Source organism: Trachypithecus francoisi, unplaced genomic scaffold, assembly GCF_009764315.1.
Source record: "Trachypithecus francoisi isolate TF-2019V2 unplaced genomic scaffold, Tfra_2.0 Lachesis_group10, whole genome shotgun sequence".
Lineage (NCBI taxonomy): Eukaryota > Metazoa > Chordata > Mammalia > Primates > Cercopithecidae > Trachypithecus > Trachypithecus francoisi.
In genome coordinates, this window is record NW_022681455.1 from 26,065,407 (window position 1) to 26,087,026 (window position 21,620).

General features: G+C 39.6%; 1 protein-coding gene across 1 annotated transcript in view; it reads left to right on the forward strand.

The window, feature by feature from the left end:
- SCGN (secretagogin, EF-hand calcium binding protein) overlaps positions 1–21,620 on the forward strand; it is a 50,282-nt gene that overhangs the window by 14,941 nt on the left and 13,721 nt on the right. Inside the window, exons 5-7 of the mRNA XM_033216427.1 lie at positions 2,787–2,843; positions 3,274–3,351; positions 15,841–15,896. Coding sequence (XP_033072318.1) covers positions 2,787–2,843; positions 3,274–3,351; positions 15,841–15,896 — 191 coding nt within the window. The remainder of the gene's footprint in view (positions 1–2,786; positions 2,844–3,273; positions 3,352–15,840; positions 15,897–21,620) is intronic.

Sequence of the window (21,620 nt, forward strand, 5' to 3'; positions counted from 1 at the left end):
ACTAAAAATACAAAAAAAAAAAAAAAAAAAAAATTAGCCGGGCGTGGTGGTGCGCACCTGTAGTCCCAGCTACTTGGAGGCTGAGGCAGGAGAATGGCGTGAACCTGGGAGGCGGAGCTTGCAGTGAGCCAAGATCGTGCCACTGCACTCCAGCCTGGGCGACAAAGCGAGACTCCATCTCAAAACAAAAAAAACAAAAACAAATAAAAACACTCAGATAACATTTTTAATAAAAATAACAAATAGACTGCCCAAGCGTATAGACAATATGACCCCAATTCTGTTTTTTAGTGTATGTTGTAGAAACATGATAGCAATGAAACACATAGAAACAATAAGTAATTATCTCAGGAGAGGAATTTCTGGAGATTATAAATTTTTTCTTTTTGTATTTCATTAATTTTGTACAGTGAACATGATTTCAGAAAAAAATCATGAATATACAAAAATAGTATTAAAATGTTAGGCCTAGTGTAGTCTTGAATAATCTTGAGAAGTGGGAAAAGCACATGGCCCTATGGAGGCTTCTTATCTTTTTTTTTAATTCTACTTTTCCTGCCTTTCTAGTTTGTCAATTTTATCTGTAAAGAAGAGCTTTCCCTTTCTGTACCCAGTTTTTAAAACTATCATTGTAAATTATTCGTTTTTTAAAATTAACTGTCTTATATCCCATTACATTCTACATATTTTAAGAAATTCTAAGTTAATGCCTTTACCTTTCCCCTGAACCACAGGATCTTTCTTTTTTTTTTTTTTTGAGACGGAGTCTCGCTCTGTCGCCCAGGCTGGAGTGCAGTGGCCGGATCTCAGCTCACTGCAAGCTCTGCCTCCCGGGTTTAAGCCATTCTCCTGCCTCAGCCTCCTGAGTAGCTGGGACTACAGGCGCCCGCCACCTCGCCCGGCTGGTTTTTTGTATTTTTTTTTAGTAGAGACGGGGTTTCACCATGTTCGCCAGGATGGTCTCGATCTCCTGACCTTGTGATCCGCCCGTCTCGGCCTCCCAAAGTGCTGGGATTGCAGGCTTGAGCCACCGCGCCCGGCGAACCACAGGATCTTAACACACTATAACTCTTACCCACCAACTCATGTGCCATTATTGTCCAGAATATTAGTTGTATCTTGTTTTCTTTAATCCCACAAATTTTATGCAGTCAAGATTTGTTTCAATTTGCCCATGTGTCACCACATGTCATATTGCTACCATTGTCTTTGTTCACCATTCCTTTTCGTATATCTCAGATTTCCTTCTTCCTGTTCTTTCTTTTTCCTAGAGTATATCCTTTATTGAGAGTCTGCTGGTAATAAACTCTGCTTCTGTTTGTCTGGAAATGTCTTTATTTTGTCTTTATTCTTTAAAGATAGGCTTGCTGAATATTCACATAAAAATCTTTGGCTCTCCAATGACTCAGCTGTAGTAAAACTACACAATAATTTAGATGGAAATTGTTGGAGAATGGCAATTAAAAAGCATGCAAAAAATTTTAAAAATTATTTGAAATTCTCATAGTTTTGGCATATTCATACGATAAAAGATATAAATCACATTTAACTCATTGTGTAAACTGGACTAAATTCAGACATAAATGACAGAGTCTGAAAGGAGTGACATTTCTGAATTGTTATCACTAAATATCAGCATCAGTGTTGACATAGCATCAGTATCAACATCTCCTACTATCCCTGCAGAGTCTGAGCTCAGGACACTGATTGTGGTTAATAATTAAGTTTCCTGCAGTTGGTAACACAGAACACAGGCAATCCATTTAGGATCTAAGAAAAAATCTGTCAATGAAAAAAAAAAAAAAACAACTTAGTGTAACCTTTTATTTTGTATAAGAGTTAGGGAGCTTGCCAACTGATGTGAGCCTTGTCCATGGAATAATCAGAGGTGGTAAGAGTAACAGAATTTATTAAAGAAAGTAGTTCAGTGCTTTCCTCAAAGAGTTTCAGCTGTTCTGTCTTCCAGTTCAGTAACTGCATCTTCAGTTGGATGAATGCTGGCCTCACACTAATGAGAAGAGTAGCTTATAACTGGGAACTATCAGTTATTTTATTCCCTCCACCAGAGACAAGCCCATACAGGCAAGATTTCTTAGGGAACTTTTCTGCAGTGTAATTTTTTAAAGTTCATCTTTCATTAAGGTTTTAGTTTTGAAGCTTTAGTTTAAAGCGGGCACCTCGATCTGATTTTCCACCTGTGTGGGTCCCATGATGTATTCCGTGTCTACCACATGTGCAGTTTTCTCGTAAAACTGCAGACTTTGTTGCCAGGGACCAGCAGATATACTTGGGACAGGCTTTGGTTTCAGTCCTACATTACCACTCTAAGTTTGTGCTTTCCTATCATGTTGGGTCTCTAAGAAGTCCTTTCACTTTCTTGTGATCTATGCAATGTAATTAAAAGTTATTTTCATAGGATGTTGCATTTTTAGGTATATAGTATTGAGGAGGTTTCTTAGTTTGTCATATTGCCCCAAATTGAAGTTCATCCCTTTGTATCTTTCCATTCTGAACTTTCCAAAAGAACCCTTTCGATTAAAGCCCACTCTGGGCTTTCATTGAAACCACTGTGGCCCTCCTTAAGTGGCTCCAGGTGAATGCAGTGATCCATTTCTGGTGGATTCTGCCCAAAATTGCTGTCACCAAAGAAAGCCTAAAGTTTCCTATCAACAGTGGAATTTCCATTCAGTTAAGTACTGTTTTCAGATGCTGAACTGTAGTAGATACCACATAATTATTCCAACTTATCTGAGGATAAATGAATTAATGACTTTTGTGTATTTCAGATTTGGCGCAAATATGATGCTGACAGCAGTGGCTTTATATCAGCTGCTGAGCTCCGCGTAAGTGTCACTGGGTGAAGGGGTGGGTTTGTTTATCATTGGGAATTTGATATGTATGTATCATGAGTTTGATTTCTGTGGGCCCAAGAAAGATATATTTGAATATGTTACTCAAAAATACATACATATGTACATATATGTATATATATTCATTTTAAAAGGTTTAGAAAGTGCAAGTCACATTGCTGTCTCTGGAAAAGAAGCATAATTGAGCATTTATGATAACTTTTTCATGCTGGAGCTATTCCCTGGGCCCCATGAGCTCCCTATAAACAGTGACAGCCCTCAATTCTTGGATTTATTGCTTGCTAAAAGCATTTTATTTCCTCCTGGAAACAAACAACCCACAATTCTTGAAATAAGGCCTTTTAAGACCTTTGCAGTTTATTTGCTCACTATATGACATATGACTCTTCTCTTGGCGCCACAGAACTTCCTCCGAGACCTCTTTCTTCACCACAGAAAGGCCATTTCTGAGGCTAAACTGGAAGAATACACTGGCACCATGGTAAGTAATGAGTAATTACTCACTACTCCATGAGTAATTACCTCCATGAGGACAGCTCCCCCACTCCCTCCCCAGACCCCAGAAACAGCGTCTGCTAGAGAGTTCATCCTTGAGAAATTGAAGGCTAAATGAATGCAAGAGGAAACCTCAACTCTGAAAAACACTGGCTAAAACTGAACTGTTGTAGCCTCTCTCTTGTGACCAGGTTGCATCTATTTGAGAGAGAAAGCTGTTCACCAGTCTGTGGGGAAACCTGAAAAGTTCAGTCAATATTAGGTTTCTAAGCACCAGGCCAATAACCTCAATGTTAATTGAAGTCACATGGAAACAAGTAAACATGGACTTAAACAATCAGTACCAAACAGATGGAAGCTGCCTCTCACCACAGTGGATGATTCTCCTCATTTAGCATGTTGATTTAGTGCAGTTGGAGAGTCAGATAGATGGAGGATGCATGTCCTACCTCTGCCACTTACTAGCTAGGATGTAAGAAAACTGTCAAGCCTCTCAACTTTATTTACTTCTCCGATAAAATGGGGATGAATAGTGCCTAATCCCTGTGAGGGCAAATGTGTTGATGCATTTGAAGGACTTGCATACTGTCCAGAATATAATGAGTTAGCTCTTATTGCAGTAGTTGTCATTATTTCACATTCCCCTCCTGTCATCCTTGTTCCAAGTGACCTTGAGACTATTTTTGTGTCAAGCTCCATGGAAAGTGGTGAAGTAGGAAGCTGCCTTTGGTAAACTCATCCTCATATTCTGTTTCAACACCTGACTTGATGCATTTCTCCCAGTACTCATCAATGATTTGTATTAAATTGTATCTGGCTCCTCTGTCTTTTCTCCTCCCCTATCCTTTTCTATCCCTAGGCGTGTGGTTCATTCCTATAAAAATCTTCAGGTTTCTTAATTAGTAAGCAAGGCAATTTGCTGATAAAGCCTTAATTACTTGTAGGATTGTCATATTTATTATATAAAGAGTTATTGAGCAGATTCACCTCAATGAACCTTATGGTGAAGTCAGGGATACATATTACTGAGAAGAGTTTGTTAAAATGTGTACCACCAGGTTGACCTACTTAGGCTTTTAATTGGTATTTCCAAATACTATAATATTTCTAACAACTTCTCTATAGTGTTGGTATTGTTCATGCAATTTTATATATCTGATGACTAAGGATAAGAAAGCATTTTAAGTGACTAAGTCACCATCAGGTTGAGTTCTTAAGCTCATTTTAAAGATCAGAAAACTGAGAAAAAATGTTCATTAGCTAAAGGCATCTGTTAAGCTGGAAGTTAAGCTCCCCTGGTTTTCAGCCCTGGAGCTTTCTCTACTCTCCTTCTGTACTCTGCTCTGAATGTGCCTCCAGTCAAGTGAGTCTATGCTGGGAAGGAGGCAAGTGCTCTTGACCCTGGTAACTTGTAATTGGCCTAGACAGGAGAAAGCAAATGCCAAGGAGAGAATCAAATCTCAGGGCAGGATCTCAATTAAGGAAATTATTCAGCCTCTTACTATGTTGATTTGTTTTAATAGCATGCAAAATGATGTCTGAAATCCTGAGTAAATATGTGCTCAGCACCAAAGGGTGAAGTGGGAAATCCCCCAGCAGTGGGAAGCAGTTCCCCAGCTACAGGAAAATCTCTAGGTTCCTTTTGACCTAAGCTCCAGTGAAGCCCTCTAATAGAATGAATACTATGAAAAAGGAAATTAGATGGAAACTGCCTGGGGTACAGAACAATAAGGAGGTGTTTTTCTAGTTCAGCATATTTTTAACATTGATTTAACAGAATGTTAACACTGCCTGCTGTTATCTCGATTTTATCGACTTATAAAACATGACCTACTTAATGAATATATTTTCATGTAGAATCTCCAGCATGGTGCCAGTATTTCTTTGACTATCTTTGACTCTGAGGAGCTTGCCCCCACCTCCAACTAACCATACTAAACCACTACTCTTTTACTTCTTAATATAGCTCAGCTTTTTTCTCCTCACTTTTTTCACCTGGTTCTTGCTCATCATTCAATATTCAGTTAGATATCAACTTGCCCTAAAAAAAATCTTCTGTAGCCTTCCCTCCACAGTGAGCCCAGTACCCCTTCTCTGTGCCTGTGTAGTGCCTTGTGCATGTCATCATCTTAGCTTCTTAATAATTTAATTCATTCCACAAATATTCATTACATATCTACTATGCCCCAAGCATTATTCTAGTCAACAGGGATTCAACAGTGAGCAAAATAGACAAAGGAGAGACTGACAACAAATAATAAATGTAATTAATAATTCATTATATTGCATAACAGAGGGAGATGAGTGTTATGGAAAAAATTAAAAAGTGGAGTTGGGCCGGGAATGGCAGTGCTAGCAGGAGCAGTTGGGGTAGGGGACTGGGAAGAAGGGGTACTTTTCAATAAGGTGGTCAGGGTGACCCCTCTGAGAAGGTGAGATGTGAGGAGGGACTGAGGGTACAGGAGGCACAGGGCCCCTAGTGCAAAAGCGCGCCTGGGATTTTTAAGAACAGGGGGAGACCAGCATGGCTGGAGCAGAGCAAGAAAGGATGAGACTAAACAGCAGCCAGATCATCATGGGATATTTAGCCCATCGTGAGGACTTGGGGTTTTAGTTAGATGGAAAATGGGTAGAGGGCTATGATGCAGAGGATGTCAAGATTTGCCCCCTTGATTGAGAAGTCCTCAATGGGCAAGTATGGAATCAGGAAGATCTGCTGAGAGGCCATTGTTGCCATCCAGGTGATGGAGGATGGCAACTTGGACTCAGTTGGAGTGGCAGAAGAGGTAAGAACTAAATATATTTTGAAGATAAATTTGAGAAGAGTTCCTGATGAATCACGTGGGAGTTAAGGATGACACTGATGTTATCTGCTTATGGGTCTTGTACCCCACTAGCCTGTGACTCCTCAAGGGTGAGGACAGCATCTAACCTTCTTGTCCCAGCCCTCACATGGGACCTGACACGTAGTAGGCTACTTAATGCAAATTAAACTGAACTTTCAGTTGTTACCTAATAGCCAGCTATGATGAAACCATGACAAAATAAGGAACGTTTGTTTTTGGGAACCTCCTATCTCCCCTGTCAATGTTTCTTATGACCCTGTGCCCCTATTATGGCTCTTGCTCCCTCTTGGGTTGGAGGGAGCATATTGCATATTGCTTGGAGGGTTGCATATTGCACATTTCAGCATTTTGCACAGACCCAATCTTCCCCAAGCAGAGCTTTATGCTCTGAAATTCTCCTTTTCTCCTCTCCCTTAAACCAGACCCTCCAGGGCAGAAACAGAAAGGGTGCAGTATGTGGTTGAAGAAAGATGATGCACATCACAAATCAGGCCAGTTGCCCAGAGCTTTTCCCTTTACAGCCGTCAGGCTTAAATTAAAGAAGCTTCAGGCTGGCATCACCTTACAATGGGATGTCCTGAGCTCAAGAAAATTTGGCAGTATGCAACATTTTTAGCTTAGATTTGTAAGTATAGAGTCCTGGGAAGTAGCTGAGGGAAATCAGAGTGATCTTACCCAATGTTTAAGTATCTAGGTTGAGAACTGTCCATTGGCTACGACAGTCCTATTATTCTATGTCTGTTTCATTGCCAACACCTCATAGCTCTTCTGCTCATGTGTGCTGCAGTTAAGTACTCATTTTGGTTCTAAATTGTCCCATGGAGACAGGTCCATAATCAAACAAACTCCAAATGGCCCCTGTGTTAGGCCATTGTTGTGTTGCTATAAAGAAACACCTGTAACTGGGTAATTTATAAAAGAAGGTTTCATTGGCTCATGGTTCTGCAGGCTGTACAAGCATGATGCTGGCATCTGCTTTGCTTCTGAGGAGGCCTCCGGGAGCTTTTACTTATGGTAGACAGTGAAGCAGGAGCAAGCACATCACATGGCAAAAGCAGGAACAAGAGCGAGAGAGCCGAGGAGGGTGCCACACACTTTTAAACAACCAGATGCTGGGAGAAAGCATTCACTATAGCAAGGACAGCACCAAGGGGATGGTGCTAAACCATTCATCAGAAATCTGCCCCCGTGATTCATCACGTCCAACACTGGGGATTACATTTCAACGTGAGATTTACAGGAGACAACATCCAAGCTGTATCAGCTTCTCATTGACTTTTTATGCACTGAGATGACAGCCAAGTGTGGAGGAAGCTGGTGAAAGAGTTTCCACCCAAAGATTTGAGTTTGATTAGAAGACAAAATGAGTTTAATGAAATTTTGACCAATCGATTTCATTTTTCTTCCCTAAGTCATAGAGGTGACTTATACTTTCCAACAAACAGATTTTGGAACTTGATAGTTGATTTTTTAAATGACTTTTTACATTTCCCTATAAACTTTTGGGTGTACTAACTTTTAGGAACTTAGCTTTTTAAAAAACGACTTCTACATCCTGAGCTCTGATATACCAACCGTGAAATCACGTTATTGCTGCTTTAATGGATTTTTATTGAGCAACGGACATAATCATGGCAATACTGTATTAAAGATTTTATTCTGAGGTTTAGCATCAAATGCTTTACTTAAGAGATGTAACTTATTAAATGAATTCAAATTGATCTGAATAAGCATTGGCACATTTAAAAACTGGCTGAAGCATGACTAATGAGTGAGTTAAGGCAGAATGACCAATCAGAAGAGAGAAGCTGAGGTCTGCACATCTTGTCTTATCCTGATTCCTAATTAATGTTCTGGACAAGGAAGGAGACAGCCTATTATTAAAATCAAATTATGATACTGAATTTAGAGGTGCTGCCAACGCCAGGCAGGAGGAAAGATTTAGCTGTCTGGATAGGATATTTTTAGATAATATTTACATTCGTTAAATGTAAGCTAATATTTCTGGCTGATGTTAAATCACATACTAAATTAGAGCAGGAAACTTGAACTTTTATAAAACAATACATTTAAATCTGAGACTATGGTGAGGTGGTAAATTAAAGAAAAATAAAAAGAAAGAGAAATAAGTTTTCCTGTATTAGGCTGACTTGTCCCAGAGGCAGCAACAAGCACAGCCCAGACCCAGGAAAAGTCTTGATAATACTACTTAATGTGCTCTGGAGACTCTCCCAGCACTCCCTCAACATAGGGAGAAGAAAAACAAATTTTCCTTTATTTTATGGAATGAGTTTATAGATTGCTGTTCTCTATAACTAGTGACTTCAGGTATTTTGTTTTATCTAGGAAGTACAACAAAGGTCATAAGAAGCCTGAGTAGGCCTGAACTACAGCTGCCTGGCTACCATAGTGAAGGTTAAGGGATAAGCCCGTGCCCAGGCAAACCTAGATAATGGACAACTGGGTTGCTTGGCAATGGTTATGTGCAATCCTAAGTTTGTCCTGCCTCTGTATCCCTGCTTTCACGCCACTGTAAGCTTGCTTCAAGCTAGCCCACCCCCTTTTGTAAAGTATATGTAAAAGTCAAGTGCTGTCTTTATTCCGATCCCAGTCTTTTGCACGTGAGTCAGCTGGGCCTGAGTGCACTCAATATTCTTCTGTTTCAACTCGAGGTCACTCTCATCCTCCTAAATCCCGCAACAATGGCAGACAAAGAGAATGATATGAGTTTAAGCTTGTCCCCATCCATGATCCTGGTCTTGGCTCTCATATTTCATGCCTGGATTAAGGCAGCTCATATCTGCTTCCTTCTCTGGGTCTAGGTATTCATCACTGTGATCCAGGCCAACCTGACACTCGTCTGGGCTCAGTCCCCAGATCTCTTCTCTTCTATGTCCACTCTCACTCTCGGTAATCTCAACCAGTCTCATGGTTTTGAATACAAGCTAAAGGCTGACCACTCTTGATTTATATGGCTGACTCAGACCACTTCTCTAAACTTCTTGGATACACTTAAATGTGTATCTCTACTTGAACTGCATGCCTAATATACATTTTCAACATGTCTCAAATTGAAATTCTGACCTTTCCCCAAAGACCTGCTCCACTACTGCTCTTCCTCAAGCTTTCAAGTTGCTCAAGGCATGACACTTGAAACCATCTTTGATGCCTCTTTCTCTATCACTCCACATCTAACTGGCAAATCTTATTGAACACATTTAAATTACATTCTAAATCTCATCATTTCTCACCCTGTTCCAAGCCATGATTATTTCTCAACCAAATTGTAAGATGCTTCCCAGCAAATCCCCCTATTTCCACTCCTGTCTCTTACCATCTCTATGAAACACAGCAGCCAGAGTGATCCTATTATACTATGAGTCAGATTATGTCATTTTTCAGATCAAAAACCTCCAAAGGCTCTGTCTCTGAGAAAAAGCCAAAGTTCTTACACCACCTGCTCACACACCAAGTCATCACCTTTCCCATCTTATCTCCTTTTATCTCCTCCCCAGTCCTAGTCTTGCCACACTATTGCCTGTCATACTTTTGGTTACTCTGACATGCATGTATGTGCTGCCACAGGTGCTTTGCACTTGCCATATCCCTGCCAATATATTTTTAACCCTGGTATGCATTTGATTTACTTTCATCTCTTTCAGGTCTTTATGAAAAAGCCACCTTTTAATTGAGGCTTTCCATTTCCATTCTATTTAAAATTGTACCCCCAACTTGCTATTCTATATGCTACTTAATTTTTCCTCCAGAGCATTTAACATAGGTAACATGTATATTTCATGTTACATATGTAAAGCAATCAGTATTTTACTTATCTGTCTTATTTTCCTTCCCCCCTTCCATCTCCTCTTTCCAAATCAGCTCCATGAGAGCATGAATTTTTGTTTGTTCAGTAAATAGAACAGTGTCTGACACATAGTAGGCACTCCATAAATATTTGTTAAATGAATGAACTCATGAATAAATGAATGAATGATGTCAGTCACCTGTGCATGGGTCTGCAAAAGTTTAAACTCCTATTTATGGCTTTCAAGCTCTTGCATCATCTGGCCCCATTCTCTCTCCCACTCTAACTTCTCTCCTCCACTCCCAGAACAGCCCTCGTCCTCCCTGGTGACTGTCTATGGCTAACCTATTGCTATCATGTGAATTTCTATCTCGGTGTCTTTGCTCTTACATTTGCTAGTCTATAATGTCTTCCTCTCTTCTCTCTGCCTCATTTCCAAATCCTATCCTTCCTTCAGAACTTACCTGAATGCTTATCTCCTTCCTCAGTCTCCTCCAATATCCTGTCATGTTGCTCTGTCTCTTTTTCTATCATAAAGAGATAATGCTGAATCTTATTCGTTAACGTATATTTCAGATTTTTTTTCACTCTTCAATTAAAATTGTATACTCCTAAAATCATGTACCATCTTAATAATTGTTTGGGATGTCCCATAGTGTGTAGAATGTTATTAGACACAGTAATTACCTGACAAATAATTCTCAATTGATAATATGGGAGGGGGTTCTAAATCTTCTTTGGAATAGCATATGGCAATAATTTCTAGGCAGGAATGAGGATCTCCTTTAAAGTTTTTTTAAAAAAGAACTGCTGGCCGGGCGCAGTGGCTCGCTTCTGTAATCCCAGCACTTTGGGAGGCTGAGGCGGGCAGATCACAAGGTCAGGAGATCGAGACCATCCTGGCTAACTCGGGGAAACCCTGTCTCTCCTAAAAATACAAAAAATTAGCTGGGCATGGTGGCGGGTGCCTGTAGTCCCAGCTACTTGGGAGGCTGAGGCAGGAGAATGGTGTGAACCTGGGAGGCGGAGCTTGCAGTGAGCCGAGATCGCACCACTGCACTCCAGCCTGGGCGACAGAGCGAGATTCCTTCTCAAGAAAAAAAAAAAAAAAAAAGAACTGCTAAAGAATGATTTTTCCAATAATTTATTAAATTAAAAAAGGAAGCTGCAAAATAGTATATTGCATATGGTCCTATTCTTCAAAAAACTAGATATATGTGATATATGTGTGTGTACATATATACACATATACTTGTATGCTTAAAAAGTGTTTGGAAGGATACATAAGACTCTGTGAATGGTAGTTACCACTAAAATAGGCAAGGGAGGGACTCACACTCTTGACTCTGCTGAATTACTTGCATGTTTTTCACCATGGGCAGGCATTATACTAAAATTCTTCATTAAGAATTGTTTTAAAAAGTCACAGACTTCCTCTCCCACCACATGACAGTAGTTGTACTTTGAATCTACTGTTTAAGAAAATATCTATTGACAGGAAGTTACCCAGTAATGATTTTAAGTGATTTTGCATTTTACAATCACTACTGCACCTACAAAGGTTTGAACAATTAAAAGATTATTCAATCTAAGGAGAATTCTGAGTAACTCCAAAGTCCCTGAGGAGTCTCTTGCCAGAGAATGGGAACTATCACACTTAGAATTTTAAGGCATTTGTTAATAAGACATTGTGTTCCATTTCTAGGAGCCTTGATAGCACCTTTCAGGTAGCAATTCTCAAAAATGTGTGGATGGAGTATGAGTGCAAGTCTTGGAAAAGCAGTGGTAGAGGTAAGAAGAGTGATGAAGGGCTCTTCTCCACCTTTCAGCAATTGCCCTTCAGAATGGAAGGCATGCCCCCTACCTCTGTCATCGTCAACTGCCACAGCCCTCCTGGAGTGAATTAGGATAAAGAGGGAGGAAAAAATAAGGCCTATATTTATTTTCTTTTCTAAAAAATTCAATAAATAATTATTGACTGCCTATTATGTACTAGATATGTGCCAAGTACTTGGGGGCATATCACAAAACAAAACAAAGATCCCTGCCCTCATGGAGTTTGCAGTCTAGCATTTATTACCAATTTATCTGCATCCTGTCTGTGATCCTGTGCAAGTCACCACACCTCACTGTGCTTCTGACCTCAGCTGCCCAGTGGGTAAATAAACAGGACTGGCTCAGATATGGGTATGCCTGGTGTTCTGTAGATGTCAACAGGACACCCACCCTCAACCCACAACCCAGGCAGTAGGTAGCACTGGAAGTAAATTGGAAAAGGGCAGAGGGATTTGAACCAGGTCATCTGGGGTGCTGTGGCGGCGGTGGGCAGGGCCCAGGCTGGCTACATGCACTGTTGCTGTTATTGCATTTCAGTGGTTGCCTTGCTCGCTAGGTCCTTGGCCTTCTCCACAGCTGTCAGTGCTGTCTCCTTTGCCTTCCCTTTGGCTTCCTTTGCTGTCCCAGCAGGTGTTTTGGAAGGTGCATCATCTGGCAGCTTGGCCAAGATATATTAAAAACTCTTCACAGTTACAATCATGTTGTTTTTGAAAAGAGCATGACCAAGTTCCTGGACAGCTCTGGAGATACTGATAAGCTAGAGAACACCCAGGCTTCCCTGACGATTTCGGACTAGTGCACTTCTCAGAGTTCACACAGTAAATACATCATCCCTCCACCACCATCAGCTTGGCATGGTTGATGCTACAGGTGAAGGTGGTCACTTCTGATTCTGTGGGTGCCCAGTAGAGTCCTCCAGGATGGACACTGGGCGAGCATCATTGGCAAGAAATAGCCACTCAGTCTAGCAGGACATCCCATTGGTCTTGGTCAGGAGTCACTGCGAGAGGAGCTTCTGGGCAGGGGTCATGTCCTCATATTCTGTGTTTTTGGTCAGAGCATGTTTGCTATAGGGATTTGAGTACCAATGTCACAAGGCAGTGAACATTTGGTTTCAGAAATTCTGGAGCCTGTTCTGGCCTGGAATACTTCATCATCATTCCAGCCAGGGTAAATGAGCACCCGTGCAGCTTCAGGGCACGGAGCCCAGTGGGAAGGGGTATGTGTGCAGGGGATTGAAGGGGAGGTGGGTTGTGGGCTGAGGGCTGGCAGGGGCGCTTGCTCATGGAGCTCAGGCTGTGACCAACCTGCCACTACTGCCTAGAGCAGTTGTCAGGCACTAGGCTTATATCTCTTGGTTTATAGTCAAAGGTAGAGAAAATAGATAGAAATGAACTATATAAGCGTGAGTCCAGTGAAGTGAAAATTGGCAGTCTTAGAGTTGGCTCAACTATCATGAAGTTTCTATTTCTTTAGGGGAAATTCAGATGACTGAGTTGGAGGGAAATCCACATAGAGTCTTTTCTCTAAAAAGAGGCAATTAGAAAAGGTAAATACCACATCTCTGGCATAGTCTATGGCACCAGATTTTTTTTTTTTTGAGATGGAGTCTCCCTGTCTCCCAGGCTGGAGTAGTGCAGTGACGCGATCTCAGCTCACTGCAAGCTCACTTCCCGGGTTCACACCATTCTCCTGCCTCAGCCTCCTCAGCAGCTGGAACTATAGGCGCCCGCCACCATGCCTGGCTAATTTTTTGTGTTTTTAGTAGAGACGGGGTTTCACCGTGTTAGCCAGGATGGTTTCGATCTCCTGACCCTGTGATTCACCCTCCTCAGCCTCCCAAAGTGCTGGGATTACAGGCGTGAGCCACTGTGCCCAGCCTGCACCAGATGTTTTACTTCATAACCAGACATGAAGCAAACCAAATTCAGGATGAGATACCCAGACTTTATAGAGCTAAGAGCCTAGTTTTATGGAAAGAGCTCTGGTGACAGATATGCTTAGATTAAAATCTTGCTTCTTAAACAACTTACTTCAATCTTTCTAAATATCAATTTCCTTATTTGTTACATGCAGATTTTTTTTGACCTTATAAGGATGTTGTGATAATTAAATGTAATAACATATAAAGTATTGAGCCCTCATAAATGGTCTTGATTATAGTTTAAAAATTAAGAAGCCATTATGTCTCAAACAAATACATCAAGCATTCAAAATTCACTAAAGGTTATGCTTGCAAAGAAGCATAATGTCTTAATGTCACACAGGATTTGATTTCTAGTCTGCTGCTACAGGCATGCTTCAAGCTTCCCTCATCATTAATATTTGAACTTAGAGCTACAGAGGCCCCAGGAAAGTAGACGAGCAGATACAGTGGAATATGTGTGCCATTCATTTCCACTGGTATACACTCAGAGATGGAAAAATTAGGCAAATGATTTTTTTCCTGATTCTTATTCTTATTTGAGCCATAGCCAATTTTCTGATAGGTAGAAGCACAATTTAGCACACTGATGTTAAGTTCATCCCAGGACAATTTCGAGCACGGGATTGTTTTCTCTTGGAGTAAGTTTGCACAGCAATGGAGTTAGGCCCATGTCTTTCAAGGTGAGCTGTTACTTGCTTAAAGCTCAAGCTGACCTAGCTTTCTATTAAGATAGATCCTCTCATCATGAAGATGTCACAGAAAATAACTCATGGCTCATCTTCTAGCAAAGTGTATCCCCATCAGACTTTTTACTGGATACTGTATAGTGTTTATGTTTAAGGGACATAATTGGACATGTAATATGTCCAAATGTATAAAAATATAACATGTGTTTTAATTCTGTAATACACATTTTTGGTGCCAAAATAGGGATAATGGGTTTTCAAATTCATTGTAAATATTAAAAATAAACTGTATTTGCAGAGAGAGGAAGGATGGGGGACTAATGTATCTTTTAAAGCAAAAATCTGTTGTATATATTTTCAGATTATCTCGCTCCCTCTTTTTCCTTATGCAGCCTCCTTATACGGATATGTTTAGAGATATTCTGTAGCATTAAAATGTTGTAAAGTCACAAAATTCACTCACATTTCAACTCAGATGTGCAAAGAAATCTCTCTCTTCTATTTTGCCCAAACCAATCTTGTCTTTCTAATTTGTGGTTAGTGCAGAAATTTTTAACTTTTAGTCCTATCTTGTTTAAAGTTTAGTCTGATCTAATAATGTAAACAACTTCTTTGGACAATGCTAAGTCTCTCTATGAAAGGAAAGGCTCAGCGTCAACACCTTTTGCCTTCATGGAAACATGAGGTTTCTCCTATACCCTATGACAGTACCCTATGATATGAGCCCTCCAAGCCCTCCTTGGTGGTTGATATGCTAAATGAGGGCTATAAAATAATTTCAGAAAACCTTGACTCAAATCAAGAACCCACATTTCAAGCTTGTAATCTTTATAAAAAATTTTTATCTGTTTTGCCTGTCAGAGACTGGTAGTCATTGCTGCTTTCCTCCAAATAAGTAGTTTTCCTCACATGGTAGGATTTTATTATTCTATCCCTTTGAAGGTGGGTGTGGCCAGGGATCTGCTTTGGAGAATACAATTTTAATAAGTAAATTATTTACTATTCTTTCTTTCTGCAATGACAATCAGGAATGTGGCCAGATGGTCACTACTTTGTCATTCCATGTCACCTGAGTATAGACAACATGAAGTAGACTTGCCAGCTAACGCTTGATTCTCATATAACATGAGTGAAAAATAAACCTGTGTTGTGTTAAGCCACTGAGATTTAGGAGGTTTGGTTACTATGACTCATCCTAACAGAGAGGCTGACATGCAATTCCTTCTGTGACCAATACTAATTTTCCCCAGGTAAGTGGGCTCCTCAGCCAATTTAGGCAAATATGTAATCAGAAGAGCAAAATAGAAAAGTGCTTTAATAACTTTCAGAATTAATTCCTGTTACAAGTACAACCATTTTCCCTTCTGCATTTCAGATGAAGATTTTTGACAGAAATAAAGATGGTCGGTTGGATCTAAATGACTTAGCAAGGTGAGTTACACGGAAATGACATCATACATTCAGAAATACTTTCCTAGGGGTCTGATGACATCATATATTTCCTTTTGAGACTGGAGATCAAGCCTCATCTGGAGTCTAAAAGAATAGGTACATCTTACCAAATAAGCTTAGTGATTCTAACTCTTTTAGGGTAACAGATCCCTTCGTGAAGATAATAAAAGTTCTTCTCTCCAAAATGTACAACGCACAACATTTTCACAAATTTTATGGATGGGTCATGGGAAAACCCTACCCTTAAAGGCAAGACATTTATAGTCTCACCTTGTGACTTCATGACAAAAATGTCCCAAATCCCATTCACTGGCTCTGGGAACGTCGAGCAGTTATTTCAGGACACAGGACTACTGAGCCAGACTCCAGATGCACTGTGTGGTCTTGAAGTGTTGGTGTATCCTCAGGGAGTCACCTAGTGCCTGAAGGCTAGAAGTGGAGGAGGACAGGATAAAAGCAGAAGTGGCTCAGTGTCCATGAAAATGTTGTCTGAGAGTCTGGTGTTGTGACATGTGATTGGTGTGTCAGTGTGTTTTGTCAAGTCCAGCTGATCCCAAACAGCATGGAGTTGTCTACAAAAAAGAGAAAGACATTCTGAGCAAATAGTCAGAGTTGAAATTGGATCTGGAATACACAGATACACCCGTTATAGGGGAGCAGCTATATGTAATACCAGGTACTTCAGGGCAGCGCTCGATGGTAATTGTAAATGGCGCAGCAGTTACAGGATGCAGTGCAGCAGCAGGTATAGCTGGGAGGGAGGAATTCCAAGGACTGAGGCAAGTTTTTAATGATGAGGAGGTAACTTGACAAAGTCACAAGAAGACGTTGGTTTCATCTCTTAGTGGACATTAACCTCAGTCCAGAATCACCAAATCCCATACCAGCTATTTCCTTTCTTAGCAGCTACCTCAACCAGGTTTTGATATCTGTGAAAGGGGACTCACCAGGAAGAATATCTCCTCAGTAACAGCCAGGATGTTGACCTCAGTAGACTAAATGGCCTTCTATCTGTGCCTCATAGGAATTGTGAGGCAGCCTGTGTGTCCTCCTTGGCTACTTTTTTTAGGACCTTCGTTCTAATTTTGGTCACATTGATATAGAAGAGCCACTGAAGGACCAGCCAAAGAGAGACAAAAGTGTTTCTCCATCAGGCCTGGCACAGAAGGCATCTTGCCTCTGCTCCCTGGATTCCATCTGGTTCTCTTGGTCAATAGAGGCAGGGTTCCTCTCAAGTAGAGGTCAGAGAGCTATGTGAGAGAGCCAATCCCAAAGCAACCAAAGTATTCATTCAATAGATGACAATCTAGATGAAAACAAAAGCTTGCAATCTCATGGTTCCCTTCACCAAAAGCATCTATTCATCCGTGCGCTGATTCAGTTGTGCACGCCTCAAGAGTAGTGAGAGCTGAGGAGCCCTGTGTGCCCTGAGAGGCTGGGATTAATAAAGGGCTCAGAGCGACTACTCTCTGCCCTCTTAGTCCATATCCAATATGACCTACCTATGTATACAATGCTAAAATAACTAACATCATGCACAGACTGTAACTTATACAGGAGAAATAAAAGGAAAGCAGTTAATTATACAATAATGCACATTTTAGTGTGTAAGTGCTTGCATACAATAATAGTGAAGATATAATGAAGTGGTCACATGCTTTCACCTGTGTAGAATTATCATAAATGGGGCAGCTGAGATGCTAACTGATACAACTGTGGCACTTTGGTAACTCAGGTGCTGTTGATATGATTTTGTGAAATGATAAATAAGTATAGACAGAGTTCCAAATGAGACAAAATACATTCATCTCTCAACACAATTCATATACCATGTGGAAAATTTATGTAAGTAGTAAATTTTGCAAACCTTGAGTTTTTATGCAAATAAGAATTCAGTTCCAAGCACAAATAATTAAAAGCAGGATTTTTACAGACATGATTGCCCCCCTGGACATTTGAAATTCAAGTGAGACATGTGACAATTCTTCATTCTGTGGAAATTTCCATGTAATGCCAGAAACCCAATATCCCTGGCCCTATGCACAAAATGCTAGTTGTGCCCCCTCTATCACTGTGATAACTAATAGGGTCTTCTGCATATGTCTAAACACTCTGTAAAGGCGGGTTTGCTATGGTCCTGCTGGTAGGGCAGGGACTATGCCTTAACCCCTTGAATAACTTCTCACTTGGTGGAGTGTTGTGCAATGAGGGGGATTCAATGAGTAGTTGTGAATTGATGGAGTTACAGTAGCACAGAACAAAGATGCAAGGCAGCAAAATCAGTTAGTACAGTCTCCCCTAAGTATCCTCTGGGGATTGGTTCCAGAACCTCCGCAGATACCAGATACCCAAATCCTCGGATGCTCAAGTCCCACAGTTGGCCCTGAAGAACCCACAGATATAGGGTGCCAAGTGTATTTCAAAACCAGTTTGATATGGAATTTGAAAATGAGAACTGTGGTAAGCAGAATAAAGATGTCCACATCTTAGGCTGAGTGCGGTGGCTCACACTTGTAAACCCAGCACTGTGGGAGGCCAAGGCAGGTGCATCACTTGAGGTCAGAGTTCGAGACCAGCCTGGCCAGCATAGTGAAAGCCTGTCTCTACTAAAAATACAAAAAAAAAATTAGCTGAGTGTGGTGGTGCATGCCTGTAGTCCCAGCTCTTCAGGAGGCTCAGGCAGGAGAATCGCTTGAACTCAGGAAGAAGAGGTTGCAGTGAGCCAAGATTGCATCACAGTACTCTAGCTTGGTGACTAAGCGAGATTTCATCTAAAAAAAAAAAGAAAAAGATATCCACGTCCTAATACCCAAACTGGTGACTATTTCATGTTACAAGGCAAGAATGAATTAAAGTTGCAGACATAATTAAGTTTGCTAATCAACAGACTTTAAAATAGAGATTATTCTGGATTATCCACATTGGACCCAACGCAATAACAAAGATCCTTTAAATATGGAAGAGGGAGTCAGAAGGTCAGAGTCACAGAGAGATTTGAAAATGCTAGTTGCTGGCTTTAAAGTGGAAGAAGAGGCTAAAAAATGTAGGCAGTCTCTAGAACCCGAAAAAAGGCAAGGGAAGGGATTCTCCCTGAGCCTCCAGAAGGAATGTGGCCGTGTTGACAGCTTGAATTTTGCCCAGTGAGATCAATTTCAGACTTCAGCTTCAAGTGCTGTAAATGATTACGGTCATTTGAAGCCACTATGTTTGTGGCAGTGTGTCACAGCAGCACTAGGAAACTAATACAACAACAAAGAGGCCTTAAAACATTTGCAGATAGGAATTTTCTCTCTCTGCTTTCAGCTCTGAAATGCAGTTCAATTCCTCTACATAAAAGCACCTGCCAAGTATATGTGCTGTGACTGGCAACATGATTTAGGCTGCCTGGTGCCAGCAAATAGTAAGAACAATATTCCTTGCAGACTTCCAGGATATTCTATCTTCTAATTGGTTCAAATTAATTCCCTCTATTCTGAGCATTTGGAGGGGGAAAGATTTTCCACATAGTTGTGTTACATTTTTTCTACTTTTTCTATATATCCTTACGACTATGAATACAACATGAATCTAATGTTGAATCTACTGAAACTGACTGTATCCTATTAAAGTATAATTATAATTATACAGAAAAGACAGACATATTTGCTTTCTAAAACAAAAACACGATTATTTTAAAATTGAGATATAATTTAAGTACCATAAAATTTACCCTTTTAAAGTATACAATTTGGTAGATTTTAATACATTCATAAGGTTGTCCAGTCATCACCAGTATCTAATGTTAGAACATTTCATTATGCCAGAAGGATATCCAGTACCCATTAGCAGTCACTCCCCTCTTCCTCCTCCCACAAGACTCTGGCAACCACAAATCTACTTTCTATTTCTATCGACTTACCTATTCTGGACATTTCATATAAATGGAATCATACAATATGTGCCTTTCCTATCTGGCTATTTCACTTGGAGTAACGTTTTCAAGGTTCATCCATGTTATAACTTTATCCCTTTTTATGGCTGAGTAATAGTCCCGTGTATGTACATATCACATTTTGTCCATTCATCAGTTGATGTTCATTTGAGTTATTTTCACTTTTTAGAGATTGTGAATAATGTTTCTACATGTTTTGGGTTAAATATGTGTTTGTGATTCTCTTGGTTATATATTAAGGAGCAGAATTTTTGGTTCATATAGTAATTTTACATTTAATTTTCTGAGGAACTGCCAAAGTGTTTTCTAAAGTGGCTGCACCATTTTACATTCCCACTAACAATGTATCAGGATTTTAATTTCTCCATATTCTAATCAGTACTTGTTATTGTTTGCATCTTTTTTAATCATAAAAAGATTATACTTTTTTATGATATATATCATAAAAAAGATATATAAAAAAGATTTGCATTTTGAATATTTTTTATGTATTATTGGGCATTTGTATGTCTTCTTTGGAGAAATGTCTGTTCAGATCCTTTGCCCAATTAAAAAAATTGGGTGATTTGTCCTTTTGTTATTGAACTGTAAGAGTTCTATGTATATTCTGTTTACTAGACACTTCTCGGATGTATAATCAGCAAAAACTTTTTCCCATTTTGAGAGTTGTGTTTTCATTTTCTTGATGATGTACTTTGAAGCACAAATGTTTTTAATTCTTATGAAGTCCAATTTGTCTAACTTTTTTGGTTGTTTGTGTTTTAGATATCACATCTAGGAAGCCATTGCCAAAATCCAAGCTCATGAAGATTTACCCCTTTGTTTCCTTCTAAGAGTTATATAAATTATAAAGTTTCTGTTTTATGTAAATCCATTTCATGTTAATTGTTTAATACGGTGTAAGGTGGGGGCACAATTTCATTATTTTGCATGTAGATATCTATTTGTCCCAACACCATTTCTTGAATATTTTTCCTTACTGAATGGTCTTGGCACCCTTTCTGAAAATCAATTGACCGTATGTATGGGTTTATTTCTGTACTCTCAATTCTTTTCCATTTATCTACATGTCTGTCATTATGCCAATATCACACTATCTTGATTCTGTAGATTTGTAGGCAAATTTTGAAATAAAAAATGTGAGTCCTCAAACTTTGTTCCCCTTTTTCAAGATTGTTTTGGCTATCCTGGTTCATTTGCATATTCACATTAATTTTAGGACCAGATTGTCAATTTCTGCAAAAAAGCCAATTCAGATTTTGATGAGGATTGTTTTGAACTTGCAGATCAATTTGGGGAGCATTGTCTCCTTAAAAATATTAAGTCTCCCAATGTATGAACGTGGGATGTTTTTTCATTTACTTAGGTCTTTAATTTGTTTCAACAATGTTTCGTAGTTTTCAGTCTACAAATTGAACCTCTTTTATTAAATTTATTAAATATTTTATTCTTTTTGATGGTATCATAAAAGGATTAGTATTCCGAATTCCACTTTTGGAATGGCCATTGTTAATGTATAGAAATGTCATTAACTTTTTTATATTAATCTTGCATTCTGCCAGCGTGCTGGATTTGTTTATTAGCTCTAGTAGTTTTTTGTTGGATTCCTTAGGACTTTATATATACAAGATTGTATCATCTATAAAGAGATAGTTTTACTTCTTTCCATTCTGCCAGTCTGTGCTTTTAATGGAGTATTTAATACGTGTATATTTAACGTGATTACTGAGAAGGTAGGATTTATATTTGCTATTTGTTTTCTCTTTGTCTTA